This window comes from Pituophis catenifer, unplaced genomic scaffold, assembly GCF_029215685.1.
Source record: "Pituophis catenifer annectens isolate HBS135680 unplaced genomic scaffold, rPitCat1.0.hap2 SCAF_3, whole genome shotgun sequence".
NCBI classification, from domain to species: domain Eukaryota; kingdom Metazoa; phylum Chordata; class Lepidosauria; order Squamata; family Colubridae; genus Pituophis; species Pituophis catenifer.
In genome coordinates, this window is record NW_027256883.1 from 107,648,037 (window position 1) to 107,672,443 (window position 24,407).

Sequence of the window (24,407 nt, forward strand, 5' to 3'; positions counted from 1 at the left end):
TGTGAAATACAGTATGATAAATGAGAAAGTATGAAGGATGGTGTAATCAGTGGCGCAGTGGCCTAGAGGTAAAGACGGTTGCGTCCCTTGGAATGTTGAGAGTTCAATCCTAGACAGTAACAGATGTTTCTCTATCAGGGTGCAAAGAGAAATATCTGCTGTGAACTCCGTGTAAGTGTCAGAAAGGGCATCCAACCAGTAAACACTCAGCTCCATCCATTCGCCCCAACTCCACCCTGATAAAAGGGATTATAGGATCATAAAACGAAAAAAAAAAAAATGAAGTATGGTGTAAAGTTGGAGCTGGTAAGATTGGAAGCAAAGAGCCACTTTTTTGTTTAGGCCATTATGTAAACAAATGGTTTCTATATTCCAGTTTGGGAAAAGAGCAGCAAAAAGTCAGTTAGCAAGTCAAGGCAGGAGAAAGAAATGAAATGTAATTTTTTTTTTTAATATATGCAATATTTAAAAACTGCTCATCTTCCTTATAGATTGACTCTGGGTGATATACAAATACTGTTCCTGTATGAAATCTGGCAAAGGCACCAATTCCAGATTTTATCCAAAATGTTATCAGACAAGAGAAGCCAATGTATGGCTACATGTCATTCAGATCTGGTATGCAATCATGACTGTCATACATTTTGTGAAAACTCTTGTAGCTGATGAAACACAAAATGGGAGAACTCATAATTGGAAAATCTGAGTCAGTGTCAAGTCTACGATAATTTCTGTAACATGGCCATAACTACATATATAATCTGTTTTGAGTTACATGGTAAGAATTCCACTTTTTCTGTTTCAAAGTTTAAAACTGGACAAAGTAAGCATCTTTCTATGGGATGGTGAGATAATGGGAATAACTACTAATGATACAGGTATTTATGGGACTCATTCTACTGCTCTCTTACATAGAATAGTATGATTTTCCTAACATACAAATGGTTGAGAAGTCTAAAAAATTGTAATATATAATCACTGGAAAAACTACGATATAATCAGAAATAACCTTCAAGACCCAGAGACTATAGTAATAATCTTTTCTGCATCTCATTCTCTGATACCATGGCAAAAGCTGCAAGCTGGGTATAGAAATTGATAATTAGACTTTCTAAGATTTAATGAAGTCATCACTGAAGAAGCTGAGGGTGGTACCTGGCAATGAATTAATTGTCAGACCTAGCAGTGGTGCCAAAGCTTAATGAATGATGGTTTGGGATTTTTCTTCTTTTCAACCCATTAAACTTTTATTCATTCTTTGATTTATATTTCCTCTTTTTAGCTTACTCATCTTCAGATGGAGAAACCGCACACACTGCACAGAAGTTAATGAGCAAATTATCAAGTATAAAGCAGATGTAATCCCAAATAAATAAATGACTCTTATAAATTGTGAACTTATCACTCTTGATTGCAAATCTGACCACTGAAGATATAATATGAAGTAAATTATCTTTGTTCCAAGGCTATTAAGTACTTGTGAGTAAATCTCCGTCCAAAAGAAAGGCTCAAAGCCAAAATGAATTATTTCTTCAAACATCTATAAGAACTGTATATTGCTGTGAAAATATTTGGTAGCATGCACATCTATCAACTACTTGTCCTTCACTGATGTAAATAAGACATGCTAAATATAGTAGTATTTTACTATCATACCTGGACTAATTACAGCCAGCAGCATCAAAGTCTGTCAAAAACATCAAGAAGCCAGTGCCCTTATTCTCTTAGTTTGAAGCTTTCTCACTCTCTTTTAAAAGAAAGGAATGAAAGCACAACATGGAAGGAGAGAAGTAATAGCAATCAGCAAGTTGGGTAGAAATTAAAAACTAAGGTCAGTTCTTTGCAGGAAGGGCAGAGAAAATGATGTACTATCTCTGGCAGTCAAAAAGAAACTGAGGGGAGAATAGAAACCCTGTCTGTCAGCATATATAATGTAGAAGGGCGGAAAGAACCTGGGAATAGAGTGAAGAGAGGAATCAGCCTAGAATCTCTACATAGCCACAAGCAAGCTAAGTCCAACCCTCCTTGAGTGCCACTGACCTTTATCTAACTTTAACCAGGTGCTGACAGTGCATAAATCCCATGAATAAGCTTTATCCAATAAATCAGTTTAACTGAAGCTTCAGGTGTGAACCTGGTCTTTTCTGCCTGACAGTCAGTGTCAGCTATGAAAGATTCCTGATGTAGATAATGGGTGCCTATGACCATACAATTAGTTCATTGCAGAAGTGAAATTAAAATAAATGATTTCTGGCTCATTTCTATGTACCAAAATATATGCAGAAGAGTGATAATAAAATCACTATTACAGATTATTACTGATGACAGCCTAATTTTTCAAAGGGCACATGCACATAAAGAACAAAAATGTTACATTAGTTTTATAATTGTCATAGTTAATAATTTAGCATCTGCACAGGTTCAGTTAAGGACACCAATAAATGTATTTTGTAAAATTAATGACAAGCCTTAATTATGAATTGGAGAAGTGAAAGTGCTACAATATAACAAGCCCTTAAATTCCACACTCTTGTGCAATTCCAGTAGAATTAAGGCACATGCAATCATTTGAGAATGATATACATAACATTTGTTATGTATAAAATAAGTTTGCTTCTTCCAATATCTCATTTCACAAATTTAGAACTTGAAAAGATGAAAGCCATTATGCTTACAATAAATAAAGATTTAGTTGGTCCATCATGTTGAGATATGTTTCTAATCATCTTCATTAACAATGGGTCCTTGAATTTCAGTGCTCTTTTCATCAGCATCTTCAACCCATTTCCTGAAAATGTAAGAATATAAATGAAAAATGTATGAATCAATTAATTATGCTTCCAATTTCACAATTGCCACCATAAAACTGATTTTTTAAAACAAAGGAAACAAAAATGATATTAAGGTAGGCTAACATCTTCTCATGAAACTTGTTTGAAAGTATTATTGAAGACAAAAAATACAGTAAACCCATTACTGGGTCTTCATATGATTCATATGATTACTTATATCCCCTAAAAACACCAAAAATAGCAGATAGCAGATACAACTACAGCCTAGCAGATTTTCTTAGTTCAGCTCAGTTATTCTTATCCTGTAGTCTTACAACTTAGGTTCCACTCTCATTGTATTACTGCAAGACAAAAACATTTCAGGATATTAACAAAGCCTATTTTAATAGAACATTTAAAAGTTCCTTCACATTAATTTTTTAAAATTGCTTTTCTACAAGAGTGTTTCTGAGACTATTTTTAAAAAAGATCAAACAAAAAATCCATTATTTGACAGCTTTAAAAAATGTAAATAAATCCAAATGTAAATTAGCAGCACTGGTATCATAAATTATTTCAGTAAACACGTATGATTTTACTGTTTCAAAGAAAAAAGTTCATGGGCCAGTCATAGTGGGGCTCTATTACTGGGAAAACCACTGTGCTAAGAGCCAAACTCAACAGTAAAACTGCAAGCAACACTTCACCAGCCTTTCCAGCTGACTCTAATGCAAGAATTGTATAGAAATAGAAACAGTAATCTTTCAACTACCTAGATCTCATGCCATTTAAGACTTTGTGAGCTAGTACCAACATCATAAATTGGCCTTGACACTTCACAGGCAACCACTGCTTTCAGGGCTGCTGTTATATGGTTCCATTAAGAGTTATATAACATGGTACAAACAGCATTGCATCTAATGCATCAGCCAAAGCTTAGCAAAGCTTCTTGACAATAAAACTTTGAACAGAGAAAATTTCCCAATCTATGTACCTGATTTTCCAGAAGGAACATTACCTTAATACTCCTTCTAATTCTCAAGCCACCTAACTACAACAACAGATTTGTATTATCAAGATTCAGCTTCAGTTTATTAGTTCCCATCCAGTCCTTCACAGCCAGAGATAGCTATAAAAATTATTCCAATGGAGGCAGAGCCAAATAATGCACACACATTGATGAACAAGACATATTGAGGACGCTGGATGACTATCCCCTTTGGCTTCATATAGATACAGAGCAACAGAACATAAAGAATAAAACCTATGGCATCCACAATTCAAAGATAATAGAATGGAATAAAATAGAAATTATTCACTGCCGATCTCTGGACAGCCAATTTCTTACAAGTAGAATCAAACTACACAGTGCCTCCAATTCCCAGACTACTGAGCCATTCCAACAGTAGTCTGTAATCAATGAAGTCTATTCTAAGATCCTTGAGAATAAACATAAAAATATTTCCCTGGCCTTTCACCCTCTAAAGATCATCAATCAGCACAACCATGTTTTTTTCTATGCCATATCTTAAGCCAAAATGAAATACCATATTTTTCAGACTATAAGACGCACCTGACAATAAGACACACCTAGGTTTAGAGGAGGAAAACAAGAAAAAAAAATTCTGAACCAAATGGTGTAGTAATATATTTAATAAAATATAGCAGAATAATATTTCAACCATGTAAAGTCAACAGTGGCATTAAGAACCATCATCACTGTCATTAACAAATGAGGAGCGACTTTAAGGTTCAAGTACTCTTCTATTTTTCTGGAAACCCCAAGAACTCATCATTGCTAGTGTCAGAATTTAGGAAGGTCAGTTGCTCATAATCACTGATATCACTTTTTTCGCTATCTTCATATATAATACTATCTTCAGTTCCATCTAAGGCATTGCTAATGCCACATTTTTTGAATGACCGTGCAACTATTTCGTCTTTCACTGAGTGCCATGATTTTTTAACCCATTCACAAACTTGAGTGATAGTGGGCCTCTTCATTCGTCCAGTAGGTGTCAAATCATGATTGTCAGCAGCCATCCATTTGATCCACTCTTCTTCTTTATTCTTTATTGGCTAAGTGTGATTGGACACACAAGGAATTTGTCTTTGGTGCATATGCTCTCAGTGTATATAAAAGGAAAAGATACGTTCATCAAGAATCATAAGGTACAACACTTAATGATAGTCATAGGGTACAAATAAGCAATCAAATCATATTAGGAAACAATCAATATAAATCGTAAGGATACAGCAACAAGTTACAGTCATACAGTGGTAAGTGGGAGGAGATGGGTAATAGGAACAATGAGAAGATTAATAGTAATGTAGACTTAGTGAATAGTTTGACAACGTTGAGGGAATAATTTTTAGCAGGATGGTGGCGTTCGGGGAAAAAACCGTTCTTGTGTCTAGTTGTTCTGGTGTGCAGTGCTCTAAAGTGTTGTTTTGAGAGTAGGAGTTGAAACAATTTATGTCCAGGATGCGAGGGGTCTGTAAATATTTTCACAGTCCTCTTTTTGACTTGTGCAGTATACAGGTCCTCAATGGAAGGCAGGTTGGTAGTAATTGTTTGTTTTCTTCTCGCTTAGGCTTTAAATGGTTTGTTGATTGAAACGTCAAGAGGTTGCAACTGACTGGTAAGACCCCCAGGAATTACAGCTAGATGAGTCTTCACTTCTTTAAATCTCTTTTTTGTGGTTTCGCTAATATGTACTCTAAACTGGTCAAGAACTAATAAAGCAGGTTTTTTCAGAAGCCCTCCAGGACGTTTGGATCACATTTTTTAATTCCACTACTCTCATTCCATTTTTGTCCATCTATCCTTTCTCATGAATATGCACAACTACTCCTCATGGTATCACTTCTTTTGAAAGGTTTTCCTTTTGAAAATTAACATTGGTGGCAATTTGGTGCCGTCTGCACAGCAGTACAACACAACCGTGTAATGTGTTTTCTCATGTCCTGAGGTTTTCACAGTTATGCTTTTGGCACCTTTCAGATCAACAGTCTTATTAGATGGCACATCAAAGGTTAGCGGGACTTCATCCATATTCGCAATCTGGCCAATTTCAAAACTATTTTTCTTTCTAGCACCTATTACAAATGTATGAAAAGACAGAATCTTAGATTCATATTCTTTTGGCATTTTTTGCACTATTCTAGTTTTGGTGCCCATAGCAAGGCCATATCGCTTCATAAATCTTCATAAATGGTGATCCAGTAAAATCCTGAATTCCTTTCTCTACAGCAATGCGTTTGGCTTCATATATTACCATTTTTGTAGAAACTGCGAAGCTATTATTCCAGTGATGTGTGATCCATTCTTTCATGTCCACCTCTAACTGTGGCCACTTGCAGCAAGCCCACAAAAATTGTGCTTACTTTTCTTTTTTACTTTTTGCAGCTGATCTACCTACACACTCTTATCATTTTTTCAGTTGGAGGTGGCCCAAAATGTCTCTCCGCTGCACTGTTTCCATGTTCCTCAGCATATTTTACTACTTCCACTTTAAACGAAATTTATATGCTAGTCTTTTCTGGTTTGACATCCTTGTATGTAGCATGAGGAGGTACCATCGTATTTTTCTGAAGAAAGAACTGTCAGCAATGTGTCCTTTATTGTTATGAGAGCACTGTAGCTGAGAACATCAAGGAATGACACACTATTATAGGAGAATCTGCTGCAGATATAGGGGACAGATATAGGGGACAGTTTATAAAGAGGACACTTTATTAGAGGACACTTTCTTAGGCACTATTCATAGGACCGTATTTTGTTTCCGCAGTGCCCTCTCAGTGCTGGAAGCCAAGTGTCGTCCATTCATACCTCTTTTTCTCTGTGTCTCTGGGCTCAGCCAGTGCCAGTCCACCATGCAGGCCAGAAAGGGCGCACTTGCAGTGGGGCTGCAGGCGGCGGCAGGGCATCCTTGGCGAACTGCTCGACGAAGTTGTGCAGGGCAGGCAGACCTACAGCACAGCCAGGCCAGCCTGTAGTGGGATTAGCCAGTTCTCCGAACTGCACACAATGTTAACAACCGATTCGTCTGAACTGGCTGAATTCCACCTCTGCGTTTTTGCCAGGGAACCCTGGAGCCTTCGCAGCCAATTGGTGGTTGGATTGGCCTCCCAGAATACCGCCAATCAGTTGTTCCAGGCAGCGGGGATCCCTGCTGCCTGTCGCCGCACTAACTTCTTCCCCACCTCCCCGCAGGTATGGCAAACCCCCAGCTGATGCAATATTTGTTGTATAAGACACACAAACATTTTCACCCACTTTGGGGGAGGGGGGCAGTGCATTTTATAGTCCAAAAAATACGGTAGATCTAGATAATCTATTTTCAAGGCCTTTTCAGTGCTCTCATGTCCAAGGTTTAGCTAAAATTTTCTTTAGGTGAAATATTATCACATCCCCAAAAAACAATATTAACAGATTTTCAAATGTATCAATTATTTTAATACAAAACCAGAAGAATTGCTGATAATTATTCCTCAGAGTACTAAGATTCTGAAAATGAAGTTTCGAATATATAAACACATAATACTGTAAGAAATAATTCAATTGTAATTTAACTTGATGTATAAGCCAAAATGAAGCTAGTTTTGTGGTTAAGGCATCAGGCTAGAGATCAGGTGGGTGACTTTGAGTCCTAGAAAGGAGACCATGGCAAACCAATTTCAAAAAACCTTGCTAAGAAAACTGCAAAGACCAGTCCAGGCAGTCCCTCAAAAACAAACAGAAAGCAGAAACAATTTTTATAGTTTTTTAAAATATTATATTTAGATACTAATACTTCACTCCATTTCTTCCCTTCCTATAAATTACTCAGCTTGAACAAAATATATTTTGGAAGCCAGGTAAAATAATGGATAATTAAATATAATTCCAAAGCACAAAAGGATTCTATTATTTTAGAAGACAAAAATGCAAGTTGCCTCAGACAATATTTTACACAATGAAATCTCTCTAAAGCCAGCTGTTGTTATTTTGCTCATAGTCAGCAAACCTTGAATATACTTGTCAATACTCACCTTCACAAATTAGTTGTACATTCCTCTTGTTAGCAGCTAAATTAATGCAGAAGGAAATGAGTTCCAGATCAACACGTTCATCGGGACATTCCAGCAGCATCTTCATTAGCTGGCAACACATGAATTTCAATCCGTTAAATTTTCAGGACATCTATTTGTAGCAGCATTAATTAAAGTAATTTTTCCTTTAACAGAGTAGGGAAATCTTTTGCTATGAAGGACTATCAATCTACAGAACAAAAATAATGAAGTTGTAGTTAGAGGCAACTGATGGATGGCGATGTTTTATAAGGTTTGGCACTTCGTTGACATGGCTTTGCCATCTGGGCTGGGGATCTGGTAGTAGTGGTGCGGAGCCTTTTCTGACAGTGAGAACAATCAACCAATGGAACAGCTTGCCTTCAGAAGTTGTGGGAACTTTTCCACACCGGGGTGATTTTAGTAATAGTTTAGTAGTTAAAATTATTTAGAATTTTCTGTTTATTGTCTGTGGGTTAGCCAATCACTCACCCAACACCAGCACTCTGTCCAAATCTTCCCTCCTGCACATTGCTTGCTCCAGAGGCTCCAGCTTCATAGCGATTCACCCTGATCGCCGCCCCCCGTCACCGGCTCAGAGAGAGTTTCTCGGGCTATTCAAGGGACTTGCCTGTCCCTCTTTAGACACCGAGCTGCCTCTCTTTCTTCACTGTCCCTACAGGACAGCTTCGGTCCGAAGACTCCCCGGTGTCGGTTCATCTGGCTGGTTTTTGCCGAGCTCGTTGGAGCCCGGCATTTTCCCAGCCAGTCATGCCGCACCGCTTTCCGAATCTGCAGCTAAATAGTGGCGGGGGGAGATGGCGGATGGAAAGAGAAGGTGAGAATGACAAGCACGCCATAGGAGAACCCGAATAAAGAATTAAAAGGGATTGACAAATGGAAATGTAAATCTGGAACTTGGATTCAATCTGAATTGGATTATAAACTAAATGGTTGTATATAAAGGTGAAAGAAGATGTGAAAACTGGCTTTTTCTCTTTTATGACTCGGTAAACATGGATGTGGATTACAAATAAAATGGTGATTTGTTAATTAGTCGAGTGGAACTGTGGATTATAGAGAGACATCTGCAGGAGAAGGAAAAGCATGACATGGAATTGTCTACTTTGAGAAAACCTTTGAAGAAACAAGGGGGAAAAAAAAAACCTTGAACTTTTAAAAAGATAACTGGCGAGAACTAAGGAGGATACATTTTGCCTACAAGAGGATAGACTTTGATGATTATAAAAGGAGGACTTTGATGCGACTTAAAACTGGAATAATATCAACCCGGAAAGAATAAAATGGAACAGGAACTTAATGAACTGATAAAGACGATGTGTTTGGAAATAAAGGAAATGATTATAAATTTGCATGGAAAATCGAAATCTGAGGAGGTAAAGACAGAGCTAGAATGCACTGAAGATGAGAAGGAAACAACTAATGAGAAACAAGAAAGAGAGATGGATAATGAAGAAGACAAAGACAAAGAGACTGACTATGGAAAATTAAACAATTGCAATATTAAGTATGGACAAAAAGAAAAGAAAAAAAGAAGGAAAAGAGGGTGGAATAGGAAAAATATAAAAAATTTAAATGATTACACTGAGATTTCCAGTGGAAAGATAAGAAAGAGGGAAAAGAGATGGAAAATAATAAGAAATAAAGGACAAAATAAAAGATTTTGATTTTAAAATACAAAATAAGCATACTGGCATTAACAATGAAAAAACACAAAAAAGGAAAGAGAAAGGAGAAACAATGGGAAATATAGGGCAGAATAGGAGAGTGCAGAATTTTAAAATACAAAAGAAAGGAGGGAAAACAAAAGGCAAAGAAGGAAAAGAGGATGGAGGAGAAGAAAAAATATTAAAAACATAAATGATTACATTGGGATTTACAGTGGAAATATAAGAAAGAGGGAAAACCGGATTCTGCCGGTTCTAGGTGGTTCGGCCGAACCGTTTGTTAAATTGCTGGCTCATCCCGCCCCTTGCCAATAAATAGTGGGGGCGGGGTGGGGCGAGTGAGCCAGTAATTTAACAAATGGTTCGGTGTTTTTTTGTAATTTATTGGCCTCGCAGCACACCGAATCATATGATATGATATTGAGTTGGCAATGCCCACCCAGGTTTAAGGTTGTGTTTAAGTGTTTACATGTGTTTAAGGTTGAGTGTTCAAAGTTGCAGACCCCTGACCTACCCCATCCGATCACTTCACCCTGCAGTCAGCCCTGTAGGCCTGCGCCCGCCTCCCACCTGGGCAGCAGCAGCCTACCTACCCCGGTTGTTATCACTTTGCCCTGCAGCTGACCCGAATGCCCGCCTCCGACCGCTCCAGCAGGTCATTTTTATTTAATTAATTTAATTAAGAATGCCGCAACGGGCATAAATGTGAGGATGGTCATAAGTGCGAGGACTGGTCAAAAGTGCGAGAACCAGTCAGAAATGACTTTTTTCAGCCCTCTGAGTAGTCCCTATGTGCATATGGACTACTCAGAGGGCTGAAAAAGTTATTTTTGACCGGTCCTCGCACTTTTGACCAGTCCTTGAACTTACGACTATCCTCACATTTTACGTTTTGCGCCCTTGGTGCATATAAACTAACTCACTCACTCACTCTTGGTTGTTTCGGGGTGGGATTACAAAACAAGAAATTTTTGCCATTTAAAAAAACTGGAGAAATAATTGGTTTCATTAAGTCCTTATAATCTTTGTTTAATATCTTTATTATTTATAACCAGGGTCAGTATTTATACATACTCTGGAAACCAGAAGTTGAATTATTTATTCCCATAAATCTGGGGTTTGTATCCCAGCAGCACTGCATTCACCTCTCCCTAGTATTTAAAAACCATTGGCTCTTACAATATTGCTTACTTTAAACTACAAATCTAATACTTTTTCTATTGGCTCTTTCTGTCCATTAACAGGAAATGCCAGCAGGTACTCTGGATCTTGTATTTCTTAGAAAAGCATGCTAAAGTGAAAGATATATTTCTATCTCTTAAACCATTTCCTGTAAAACTGCACTCTTGCTCTTTGTGAGTAGGATCTTGATTTATAACTCACTGTTCGGAAAGCTGCTTGAATATAGACAAATTTCCCATAAACTATGTAACCATTGGATTAATTTTCATTGGATATTTTGCTGGGGAAAATAGCTATATCCAATTCAACGCACCTTTGATTTCTATACAAAATTAAAGCATTGACTTTCAGTACAAAGTTTCTAAAGAGCCTTGCTGCGATTCAAAGTAATTGTACATATGGCTTTTGGTATCATATTCAAACAACTAGCAATGGTACACAAATGAGTTTATAGAAGGGTAATCCTTAAAAGTCTTGCTTAATAATCACTAATCAAGACCAAGATGTATTTCTTTCATTCTGAAAAGCAAAGTGTTGCGTCAGAAAGGCTGCAAAGTTGATTAAAACAGGAGCAACAAAGATGATATCTCTCATTATCTATTAGGGTTTTTTGGTGATCAAATCTATCATATACAGAATTTTCCCTATTTTACTATAAGAGGATAGAGAACAATAAAAAAAGTTTTGATTGCGAAAATGGGCCTCAGGGAAAGTTACCATATTTTTCACACTATAAGGCGCACTTTTTCTCCCCAAAAAAGTGGGTGGAAATGTCTGTGCATCTTATAGAGCAAATCTTGACGAAGCCCCACCCATCCTTCAGCCCCCAACCTTCAGCCGTTTTCGGCCTCCGTGTACCCCGTTTTCAGCCTCTGCATGCCCCATTTTTGGCCTCCGCACTTCCCGTTTTTGGCCCTTCCAGGCAGCAGGAATTGCTGCCACCACCTAGTGCCAATTGCAGCCGCCTATCGCCGCCAATTGCTGCCGCCATTTGCTGCCAGTGATAGGTGGCAGTGGCGATAGGCAGCGAAAGGCAGTGGTGGCGATCCCCATCGCCTGGAACAGGCCGAAAACAGGACGTTTGGAAGCCAAAAACAGGGCGTGTAGAGGATGAAAACGGACACGGGGAGGCCAAAAATGGGGCCCGCGGAGGCCAAAAACAGGATGTGTGGAGGCGGCAATAGATGGCAGCAGGTGGAGGCAATCCCCGCAGCCTGGAACAACTGATCAGCGGTATTCCGGGAGGCTGATCCAACCACCAATCAGCTGCTCGTGCTAAATCAGGCTATAATAACGTGCTCAAGCTGACCAGGCTGTTTGCTGCAAGGATGCTAGCCAGATGAATACCGATGGATGCTCGAAGGCAGAGGCAGATTTTTTTTTCTTGCTTTCCTCGCTAAAAGCTAGGTGGGTCTTATGGTCCAGAGCGTCTTATAATGCAAAAAATACAGTATATAGTATAGACCTTTCCAGGAAATTGGACTTTCGGTGAAGAAATGACAAACTGAAGACAACTCTGTTAAAAACATAGTCAATAATTGCAGCAGAAGAGCTGGTGAGTAGATCAGCTCTTCATAATTCACCAGACAAGGAAAGGACTTGAGATCATAGACAAATGTTTCTGACAGTTCCCCATTAAAAGGAAACTGTATGACAGAGGTCTGCAGCAGATTAGAATTCTGGAAGACAAGGGAATAGCCACTTTGTTCAAATTGTGGTCAATACCTTCAAAAGGACACTGGATTAACAAATTCCCTTTTACTCATATTTAGAATTTGTCTTTCCCGTTAGAAACATTTAGATCAACATGTCAGAAAACATCAGGTGAATTTCCTTAGCAAAGGATATAAGTTTAAGGTAAGTGTATATGCATGCATAACGTGTGTGTACTGTACATGTGTGTGTGTATAAAGGTTATAAATTAAAGAAGAACATTTAACTTATCTATTACTACAGAACGAAGCAAAATATTTTAAAACTAGACACACTGAAGAATATTTCTGAATAATGGACCCAGAAGTTAAACTGAATTGTCTGCCTCTATAGGTAGTTTGTGTTTAAAAGTTATTATGAGAGAGGAACAAGTTTTACCAGACAAAACTGAGATAGATCTGAAAATGGATTTAAAAATGACAGGTTACAAGAATGATATGGAAAAAGATGCTACACTAGACATACAAATGAAACCAGTTTAATGATTAAAGAGATTTACAAGTAACAAACCAAGAGAATGGCCTGGATAATTTTAGTAATAGTAACAGAGTTGGAAGGGACCTTGGAGGTCATCTAGTCCAACCCCCTGCTCACGGTGAAGCGGCCACTCGGTCATGGTTGTTGTTGGTGGCCCGGACCACTGCAGATGATTGGCGGTGCTGCCAGTAAAGCTGAACCTGCCAGTATAAGACTCCAACCAGGGGCAATTGAACGGGGAAAAAAAAACTGATATGATAGACTGTCCAGAAGACAGGAGCAACTGTCAAACGCGTCTCTGTCAGACGACTGAGTCGAAAACTGGGCCCAACGGACATGAGTGGGAGCATGGCCAGCAAATTTATGACTCAGTCTCTGGGCAGATTGCACTGTATCAACCCACTTCTGGACCATTCCGCAGTCCATTGGGAGAATGAGCTCAGCATCTTAGCCACTGAGCCACCTAGCCAGGCTTTTTCCAATTTTCCTAAATTGGATTTACAAAAAAGCCTTTTTAATGCTTTGAAGAACTTTGTGAGAAGGGACAAGTAAAATGAGATCAAGTCCTAAAGGTTTATTGGAAGGGTTTAAGGATCAAAAATATTAAAAGTTAAAGGAAGTTATATAAAGTTTGTTTTATTTGATCAAAGTTAAAATAGGTATGTTACGAGACTTTTGCTGATCGGGACTGAAATGACATTGTTTTAAGGATTTGTTTATAGGCAAGACAAGCGATACATAAAGATCATTTGTTTCATTTTAAGAGAAAGGCAATTAAAGCTGGAAAGCTACAGCCCTTTAAAAATTCATCTTGAAATGTGGGAACCAGAAATTCTTTTCTATGAAAACAATTCCTAAGTACACACAGGAATTATCCTGTCTCTATAGCCATGTTCAGGCTCCAGTTACACTTAGTCCCTGTATTCCTGAAGACAACCAGCTTGGCCTTGGCCTTATTAATGTTAAGATATTTAAAAACACAGTATGAACTGAACCTGTGCAGTAATCTTATCATCCCTACCTAGGAATGCACCATTAATATTGTATCATTTCCATAAAATAGGATGGTTACAAATTTATTTTTAACTTTGGACATCTGGATCTGCCAGATATATAGCTTGAACTATACATTTTGCAACTGGCTTTTTTCAAATTAACAGCTTTTCTAGTATCTGTAATAAAACTTAAAAATCTTATGAACAGCAAGACTCTGACTTTGAGTCTTTTAGTTCTAATATAGGTCTGGGTGAAGGCTGACATTTGAGACACCTCTGGGAAAAGTTAAGTATAGATGTTTGTTTTACCCCGTCTGTGCCAGAACAAACATCCAGTTTTGATTGCCTCTTTCACAATAGTGAAACTCCGAAAGGAAGTATATTCTGCCCTAAATCATCCTCCAGGCTGCTAGTTATTATAGGTTTGTGCAGGGTGGGGCTAAAGGCTGTGTGTTCATGTGTAGAGTAGTGTACATATGTACTACTATTATTTATTAGAACCTGCTGTAAGAATAATGAAACCTGAAACTTAATTATAGCCAGAGACTAGCATGCAGTAATATAATATAAAGATTTTTTTTTTTTTTTTTTTGCAGCTTACAAAACCAATCAGGGTAGTTAAACTTGCTACAGTAGGTAACTAATACTGTAATCAAAATAATAAAAATCGAAATTGAAGGAATATTTAATACATTATCAAGAAGCCATTATACCCAGAAACTTTACACATTTTTAAAAAAATGCCACAAATCTATTTATGTATATTTACAACTGAAAATGAATCTTTTTATTTAAAAAAAAAAATACTTAGAATCAGTACTAAACTGAGTTCCTTATTAAAAAAAAATGGAAGGAGGAGTCCTGTAATTTTATCTAGAGTAATTCTAAGTTTTTAGAATAATCCTTTAGTATGAGTTCCATGTTTCCCATTATGTCTTCATTTAATTTGATTGCTACTTGTGCCGCTTCAAAGGAAAGTATAATTGCTACCAAATAGGAAATATCAAAATTAAATTTGTTCTGCTTTTACTGCAACTATTGTCATCTTTTCTTCATTTAGAAGGAGAGCAATAAAAGGGTTACAACGGGTACAACGAACAGAGAGTAGTTTTCAATCAGACAAGTCCCATGTTGCGTATCAGATGCCACAGTGGAGGGCTAGAATCACTGTGTCTAGACTCTCTGGCACCTGACTTCACTTATTTACCAGTGACCAGAGGCCAACCCCCAACTGCTTTCTTTTCATACACCTCAGTCCAGTTCTCTCTATCCCCAGCTCACACATCTTTGAATGATTATGTTAGACCTGCATGCCTCTGACTGGCTATTCCCTAACTCTAATGTTTGAAGTAAAGCTCTGGTTTCTTCAGCAGATAATCGAGGACAAAAGCTAAAGGAGCTGTCAACTGAGGACGTTTACCAGCATTAAGCTAAAAAAAGTAGATCAAAGAGGGACCAAACAGAAAAAGCACAGTGGAAAACATGTGGATAAGTCAGCTGCAGCTTGCCTACTATTCTGTGGAAGAATATTAAATATCACTATGACATCACTGCACAACCATGTTCTTTGATTGGCCGGACTATTACCTATGTGCTGTTAAAAACATTTGCACCTATTTAAATAATGCTTGTGATGGTGGGATCTAAACAAAAATAGACTTTTAACTCTAACTACAATTTCATCCATCAATCTACAGAAGGCTTGAAAAAGTTTTCTAGTGATATTGCATTCTCATCAACTATTAAAGTGATGCAACACAATCCAATGAGCCTGCAAGTTCTATACCTGAAACAAACAGAACTTTGAAAACAGAATTAAACAACAAAAATTTATTTGATACTTCTGTACAGTCTGCAAAATTATGATAAACTGGAAGCTTATAGTTTACATTTCTGAAAGGGAAGAATCTAATCTCAATCTCACTTTTATGACAGTTATGCAAAAATATGGAAGAAAAAGGAAAAAGAAAGCATCTATTTTGGACTATTTCTAAACACTGTATAAGAATTATCAATAAATAGTGCCTCCAAGTTTTACTTACAAGTGTAAGTAACAACCACAACTAGGAGCAGCAACTCATCTGTTATGCAAAGCAGTCAGTAAGTGAAACCATGAGTGGGCTTATGATCTTACTTCAGCTTTCCTTTGGTTTACAGGTCTGCTAAATGCTAGGAATGATTGTATGTATGTATGTATGTATGTATGTATGTATGTATGTATGTATGTATGTATTTATTTATTTATTATTTATTTATTATTTATTTATTTATTATTTATTTATTATTTATTTATTTATTTATTTTCATTTCTATACCGCCTTTCTCCCGTAGGACTCAAGGCGGTGTACAGTCAAGAAAAATATAGATACACAAACATCATAAAATTGTTAATTAAAATTATTATTATAACATAGTTTGGCCCAATTAAATAGAACCTAAAATTAGATAACATTTTAAAAACATTCACATGTTCATATGTTTAGCCCCGCCTGTTGGAACATCAGGGTTTTGAGGGCACGGCGGAAAGCACGGAGATCAGGGATATTTCGTATCTCAGGGGGCAGTTCATTCCAAAGGGTTGGAGCCCTCACAGAGAAGGCCCTCCCCCTGGGAGTCGCCAGTCGGCATAATTTGACTGACGGTACCCTGAGTAGACCCTCCCTGTGAGAACGAACTGGTCGGTGGGAGGCTATTGGTGGCAAAAGACGGTCTCGTAGGTACCCAGGTCCTAAGCCATGGAGCGCTTTAAAGGTGATAACTAACACCTTGAATTGCACCCGGAAGACCACCGGGAGCCAGTGCAGCTCGCGGAGGAGAGGTGTTACATGGGCCCAATGAGCTGCGCCCATAATCACCCACGCGGCTACATTCTGGACCAGTTGGAGCCTCCGGGTGCTTTTCAAGGGGAGCCCCATGTAGAGAGCATTACAGTAGTCCATACGGGAGGTGACTAGGGCATGAGTGACCGTGCGCAAGTGGAGTGATCCAGAAAGGGACGCAATTGGCGGATCAGGCGAAAGGCACCCCTGGCCACGGCCGTCAAATGATCTTCTAAAGATAGCCGTGAATCCAGGAGGACACCCAAGTTGCAGGCTCTCTCTGTAGGGAGCAAGATCTCATCCCCAATTGTCAGTGATGGTACCAGCTGACTATACCGGGACGCCGGAAGCCACAGCCACTCGGTCTTGGAGGGGTTGAGTCTGAGCTTGTTTCTCCCCATCTAGATCCGCATGGCCTCCAGGCAACGGGACATCACAGCAAGGGCATCATTGGGGTGGTCTGGGGTGGAGATGTATAGCTGTCTGTCATCAGCATACTGATGAACACTCACCCCGAAACCACGGATGATCTCGCCTAGCAGTTTTACATAAATGTTGAACAGAAGGGGTGAGAGGACTGACCCTTGCGGCATCCCACAAATAGGGTGCCTCGAGGTTGACCTCTGCCCCCCTGCCAACACAAACTGCGAACGGTCAGAGAAGAAGAAGGAGAACCACCGAAGCACGGTGCCCCCTATTCCTAACCCCTCCAGCCAGTGCAGTAAAATACCATGGTCGATGGTATCAAAAGCCGCTGAGAGATCTAATAGGACTAGGAAAGAGGAGCAACCTCTGTCCCGAGCCCTCCAGAGATCATCAACCAACGCGACCAATGCCGTTTCCGTGCTGTATCGTGACCTGAAGCCCGACTGGAACGGATCCAGATAGACAACTTCATCCAGGTATTGGGGTAGTTGTCATGCCACCACACTCTCAACAACCTTCGCAACAAAGCGAAGATTGGAGACTGGACGATAATTTGATAATATAGCCGGGTCCAGGGAAGGCTTCTTGAGGAGGGGCTTCACAACCGCCTCTTTCAAGGCGGCGGGAAAGACACCCTCACTCAGAGAAGCATTTATAATCCCCTGGAGCCAGCCTCGTGTAACCTCCCGGGAGGCCAGTACCAACCAGGAAGGACACGGGTCCAATAAACATGTGGCAGCGTTAAGCTTGCCCAGAATCCTGTCCACGTCCTCAGGAGCCACAGAGTCAAACTCTTCCCAGATATTTAAAGATATTTCTTCATCATTATTATATTGTGAACAGCAACTGTATAAGGAAGTCACTAAATGAGGACTATAGATGTATGTCTGTTACATGTAAACAAAGTAAATGGCAAGTGATGTAAATATGGCACGTGGTATAAATATAGACTATACTGGACAGACAATTCTGATCAATTTAACTGCAAATCATATGCTTTTATTTCTTCATTTATTAAGGCATAGATGCCACATTTTTTTTTAATTTGATTTATATGCCATTGATAAACATTGATCTCTGTTTATCTCTCTAATTTGCTTAACAAATTAGAGAGATAACTTGCCATGAAGTAAATAAGAGAAGTTTAATTATAAGGGGAAAAACAGCTACAGATAGTTTGAAAATTGGGTTCAATTTACTAAATAACCATTTACTAAAAAAGCTTAGATATCAAACTCTATTATCACAAAAAAGAACGAATTTGAATATTTATTTTAGACTGAAGTCTATAATAAAAATCAGTTCTGTTCATATTGTGAACAGTTCAAAGGCTCGTTAGTCGCCCCTTCCCCACCTACCCCCCCTCAGTGAAGGCAGAAAACTGTAAGACAAGATCTTCTCAAATGTAGCCCTAGGCTTATGGAATAACCTTCCAAAGAAACTCCCTGTTGTTTACCAGGTACCTAAAAGAGAACCCTGTTCTGCCAAATATTTTAGATTTTAAACATCACTTCCATTTATCACTTTATTGTTATATTAAACCAGGTATCGTTAACATTTGAAGCGATTATCTGAACAGATACTTCACCAGATTTTAACTATCCAATTGTGAATAGTTTAACAACTGATTGTAAGGATGACCGTTTGACAGATTAAATTATAATATATACAGTATATTAAATATATATATTTAATTTTATCAAATATATTTAATTTAATAATAATAATTAATAAAAATGCTGGTCTGTATATGTCTCTGGGGCTTTGGAACGCAGGCAGTGCTCGCATGGCTTGCTTAGTAGGTGAGTTTTCAGCAGCTAGTTTAGAGCCATTCCTGTGCCCAACTCAACATTCTGAGAGGAAATAGCTATTATTTAATTATTTTCTATCACATGATTAATACCCACTTTTAACAATAACTTAAAAGTTCTTTATTTTTGATGGGGTAGAGTTGCTCCATACGAAATTTCTGCACAATTTCTCGGTCTTCCAGGACTTACAACTCCTGCTCAAAATACAGGTAGCAGCTATGGAATAATTTTCTCTCAATTAATCTGGTGCACCAACTGTGCCCTTTCTTAGATTGAGATTGTTTTCTCATAGTCTCTTATGTCTTAGTCACTTAGCCTGTGGACTACTGCAATGCATTCTTCATGGATCTGCCTTTGAAAACTATTCAGAAGCTGCAGCTGGTCCCAAATGCAGTGTCATAGAAATTATGGACCCACTTCTGCTGTATGAGCTCCACTGGTTACCAGTAACATTCAGTGAAATTCAATGTGCTAGTTGTAAACTATGCACCCACAATTAGGTATAGTGCCTAATTGCCTTTCTTCCATTGTTTATCCCTATTTGAAAAGATCAGACAGAGTAGCCATACTCCAGATCCTATCTTCATAACAATATCTTCTAATGGGACCTAGGTAGCATCTGCGCTTTGGAATAGTATCCCAGCAAAGATTCAAGTTGCCTCAAAATTGTTGACCTTTAAATAGGTCTTGAAACCTAGCTTTTCCTCTAGGTCAGGGCTGTCAAATTCCTGGCCCGCAGGCCAGATGCGTCATGCACTGGCCAGACCCACGCCTGGTTTAGCAAAGGGGGGGGGGGGGAAAAGTCCTGATATGTCATGTGACGCTGCAGTGACGACATGAGTTGGACACCCCTGCTCTAGGTGTTGGGTCAGGAAGGGTATGCCTTGGTGGGAATTGTACTCTGTTAAAATTTATTAATCCCCATGCTTTTGCTTTCATTTTATATTTATTATACTGGTGTGTTTTTAATTTATATGCTGCCCAAAATCATTATAAATTGGATAGATTATAAATGAAGGAAAGATTCCATCCAGTTAATACAAAATTTTATTAGATTAAGTTCAAAGCTGCAAATTTGTTGACATTTGGGAAGAAATATTGAAACAATTGTGAAATACAACACAATAGTAATGTAGTTGACTTTATGAATTACTAAAATGCTCATGTCTGTAACCTTTAACTGGGTGAAACAGTACATCCTAGGGCAAATTTTTTCAAGCATGGTACCTCAAATGGACTACCTTACAAAATGCCAGGACACATCACTTCCATGAGAATGAAATTTTGGAAAGTTTTTGCCATTTCAATGCAACCGTGGTGCTACAGTGATGTGATCCTCATTTATAACAGTCCCTGATGCCTTCCCACAAGTCAATGGGGAGGCCTGCAGGGAGAAAGCCAATGGGAACCAAGTGACTCCGGCTGACAGTAGGAGCACAGCATTGAGTTTAGACTTGCAATTTCCTCCTGGGAACCTTGCAGGGAAGGTTCTAAGTTGCTGGGGTAAGTCTCCCATATCCACACAATCTTTGCTAGTCCCTCTGCACACACAAATATATCTGAAAGGATGACCCAATGGATCACAGGTTGTCTAGTATTAATTATATTATTTTCAGGGCTGAATCAAAACAGATGTTAGGAATATGAGATTACTATTTTATGTACACTTACAGGAAAGTATGCTTCATTAAACTCAGGACTTTTTTTTTCTAAATTAACATTCATGATGCTGCAATCTTTCTCTGTGTACGCGTGTGTGTGAGGAAGGGAGTGTGTAAGCAATTGTGATTGTGTGTGTGTATATATATAAATACATTTTATTGCTGATATGTTGAATTATAGGTGCTTGAAAAAGCAAACATCTATTAACATCTCTTAAGTTTTAGAATGCCTTCACAGTAAGAAATCTGAATGCTAAGATCTTTATAACAAACAATATAACCCATTAATAATATCACAAATTCATAACAATATTGTATTAAAGATATATTTCACACTGTCAAAATTTATGGTGGGGGATTTGCACATTTATGTATCAAAATTTCATTACAGAATATGAAGTAAATACTGTGGACGTGATCCAACCTAAATAACACTGTTCGCAATAAAGTAAAATTTCTAAATGACTAGACTCCAAAAATACTAAACAAAGGTTAATTTGTGCAATAATTAGATTCATGTTGTACATATGTGTACTAAACATTGACATGTAACTGGAACAGAAAACTATCAACTAAGCAGAATTACCAACAAAAGAAATGTTTTGAATGAACCAGATCAAGAATATTAAATTACTGAATATATCAATACAATCTAGTGCCGTTATTGAAAAATGAATGGAAATGTAAAATTACAAGGATCTCAGTGTTATTTAAAAATCTCAACAGCAAAGTAGGATAAATATACCCCCAAAAGTTGCCCTGTCTGAGATATTTATAAAATTCTTTTTTAAAAAAGATGTGTTTAAATACTATCATTATAATTTAAATAGTGCAACCATAATAAAAAAAATAGTTCAGCATTTGCATTTAGAATTAAATAATATTCAACAAAACTGAAAGGACAAAAGCTACAGAATTAATTAATATATTACCCTGCCCTTAAACTTTACTTGGAGACCCACCGGCTGTTGACCCTTGCTTTTAAAATAGAAATAGTACGAAGGAAGAAAACATACCTACCTGAGGTATACAGTCAGTATAAGCAAACATTGATTTAAAACGATCATCCATGCTTATGTGATAGAGAATACACATAGCCACTTGTTTATAATTTTCATTTCCTGGGGGAGAAAGAAAGAAAAATATTTAACAATGAGCATTTATATGAATTAGTGAATGGTGCAGTGGCCTAGAGGTGGAGCTCTCGCCTCACAATCAGGAAGTGAGTTCGAACCTAGGTAGCGGCAAATATTTTTCTCACTGGGCACAATGAGTAAATATCAGCTGCAAATTCTTCATTGGTGACAGGAAGGGCATCTGGCCAGTAAACCCTCCATTCAGTTGCCCTGACTCCACCCCGATGCAAGGGATTACAACAGGGTGTCAAATTCAAGGCCCATGGGCCAGATGCGACCCATGGCACGCTTAGATTGGGCCTGCAGGGCTGCCCTGTAAACAGCGAAGGACCAGCCGGTGGTGCCTCTGCCAGCTCCATTTTCACTGGCAGAGGGTTGCAGGAGATTGTCGCAGCCAAAAATGGAGCTCGGGAGCCAGTTTTCGCTGGCAGAGCACTCGGGACACTGCAGGCGCCCCCGACATGAGTGACGTTGAGCTAGCCATGCCCTCCCCGGCCCCCTGAGGTCAAACATTTATTTATTTTATTTATTTATTAGATTTTTATACCGCCCCCTCTCCCGAAGGACTCGGGGCGGTGAACAGCCAAAATTCAAAAACATACAATATAAACATTAAAAATACGTTTAAAACAGAATTAAATCCAAAATGGCTCCCCAATTTAAAACGCCTTACCCATGCCCCTATAAATAAGACGAATTTAAAATTTAAAAATTTAAAATTTCCACATTTAAAAAGGGGAAGATTTAGGCCAGGCCAGCTTGATAAAATAGAAAAAATAGAAAACATAACCCTGATGCGGCCCTCAATGAAATCGAGTTTGACATCCCTGGATTACAGGGTCATTAAAAGACTATACACACACACACACACACATACACACACACACACACACACACGAATTAGTCACATCTAATTTACATTTAGCCACATTTAGAAACTCTTTTCAAAGCTTATAGAAGGAACAATTTTATTTTTAATGGTTGTGACGTTTTTTAAATAAAAGATTTTCAAGGAAATTTCATACTAAGAAGAAAAAAATCAAGGGAACCAATTTAGAGAGAATTTTGTATTGAGATTATATGCTACAGATATTATCCTTTATACTCGCAGATAAGAAAACCATAGGTAAGTCAATTTTTCATCCCAATATCATGAAAACTGCACCAACCATATATAAGCTGACCCTTGAAATTTTCATAAGTTTTAATTTTCACAATTGATTTATCAACTGGTAATGCATTTTTCGTAATATTTTCACCATATTCAAGGATCAGCTTATCCACAGATGGGTTTCTCCATGAGAATATGAGGGCACTTTTAAAAAGTGCTACTATACATACTTGCACATAAACCAAATCCAATTTGGTGGGCCTAAAATTCTCAATTTATCCACAAGTCTATACTTGTGGTTTACTTTCCTCATAGGTATTTATCTTTAGAGTAGGCTATATGTTCCAAGGATGTTGGTGCTGTAAATTACCAATTATTTTCCCTTTTATTAGGATCTCCTGCTTTCCCAACCCATCAATTTAAAAAGCCTAGTAACTTGTTTATTAGTTCTATGAATAAGATTTGAAAGGATTGATAGAGTTGTATACAGAGTAAAATGGAAAAATAAAATTATTTGTGCAGACCACATAGAAATACTTTAGGCACAATTCAGTTAAATGTTTTGGATTAGTATCAATGTGAATGGAAAAGTACTTTACTAAATCTTATTATATTATGGAAAAATTCTATAAAATTATACCTTTCTAAACAAAGTATATAGAACATAAACATTAACTTTCCAATAAATGTGCAATTTTGGATGAAGATAATTTTTCATGTGATCCTACAATATACTTATTCAGAAACATTTGTCCTCAATCTTCAGATAATGAAAATACTCTTGAAAATCAACTATGGAAAGTTTCTGGAATACACACTTTACTTTCATGCAAGTAAAGAACTAATGAGATTCTCAAATTATTTTAAAAAATATAAAAACCATCATTTTTAAAGATAAAGGGAGAAAAATATTAGAAAATTTTCTTTAAAATTTTTCACAGAGACAAAGTTTACAAATTAGACTTAAAACCTGAGCCCTAGAAACAACATCCTGGACATTATGCATTACAGATAGACCTCAACTTAAAAGCATTCATTTAATGACTGTTCAAAGTCACAATGGTATTGAAAAAGTGACTTATGACCAGTTTTCACATTTACATCAGTTGCAGCATCTCCATGGTCACATGATCAGAATTCAAACATTTGGAAACTGGCATGTGAAGCAAAGTCAATGAGGAAGCCAGATTCACTTAACAACTGTGTTACCAACTTAACAACTACAGTGATTCACTTAACAATTGTGGTAAGAATGGTAAAATGGAGTAAAACCTACTTAACAGCTTAGCACAAAAGTTTTGGGCTCAATTGTGGTCGTAAGTTGAGAACTACCTGTATAGCAATAAATCTGAATAATGATGAGCTCATTAATAAATATTGTGTGAATTTCGTTCAATTGTCTTTGCATTCATAATACAATTCTGAAATATTTGTTCATTCCCAGATGAGGTCAATTAATTCTCAAAACATCAGTCATTAGCAGTCATAACTGACTATTCTATGTAAGATATTGCCATTATAAAATATACTCAGTGGTTTATAGAAATAATACCGTTTCAATTTGC

At 37.7% G+C, this 24,407-nt stretch overlaps 1 protein-coding gene across 2 annotated transcripts in view; it reads right to left on the bottom strand.

The window, feature by feature from the left end:
- KIFAP3 (kinesin associated protein 3) overlaps positions 1–24,407 on the bottom strand; it is a 101,929-nt gene that overhangs the window by 52,679 nt on the left and 24,843 nt on the right. For both annotated transcript variants that reach the window (XM_070939196.1, XM_070939195.1), the window contains 3 exons: positions 21,616–21,716; positions 7,806–7,914; positions 2,676–2,788 (listed from right to left, as the gene is read on the bottom strand). In XM_070939196.1, coding sequence (XP_070795297.1) covers positions 2,676–2,788; positions 7,806–7,914; positions 21,616–21,716 — 323 coding nt within the window. The remainder of the gene's footprint in view (positions 1–2,675; positions 2,789–7,805; positions 7,915–21,615; positions 21,717–24,407) is intronic.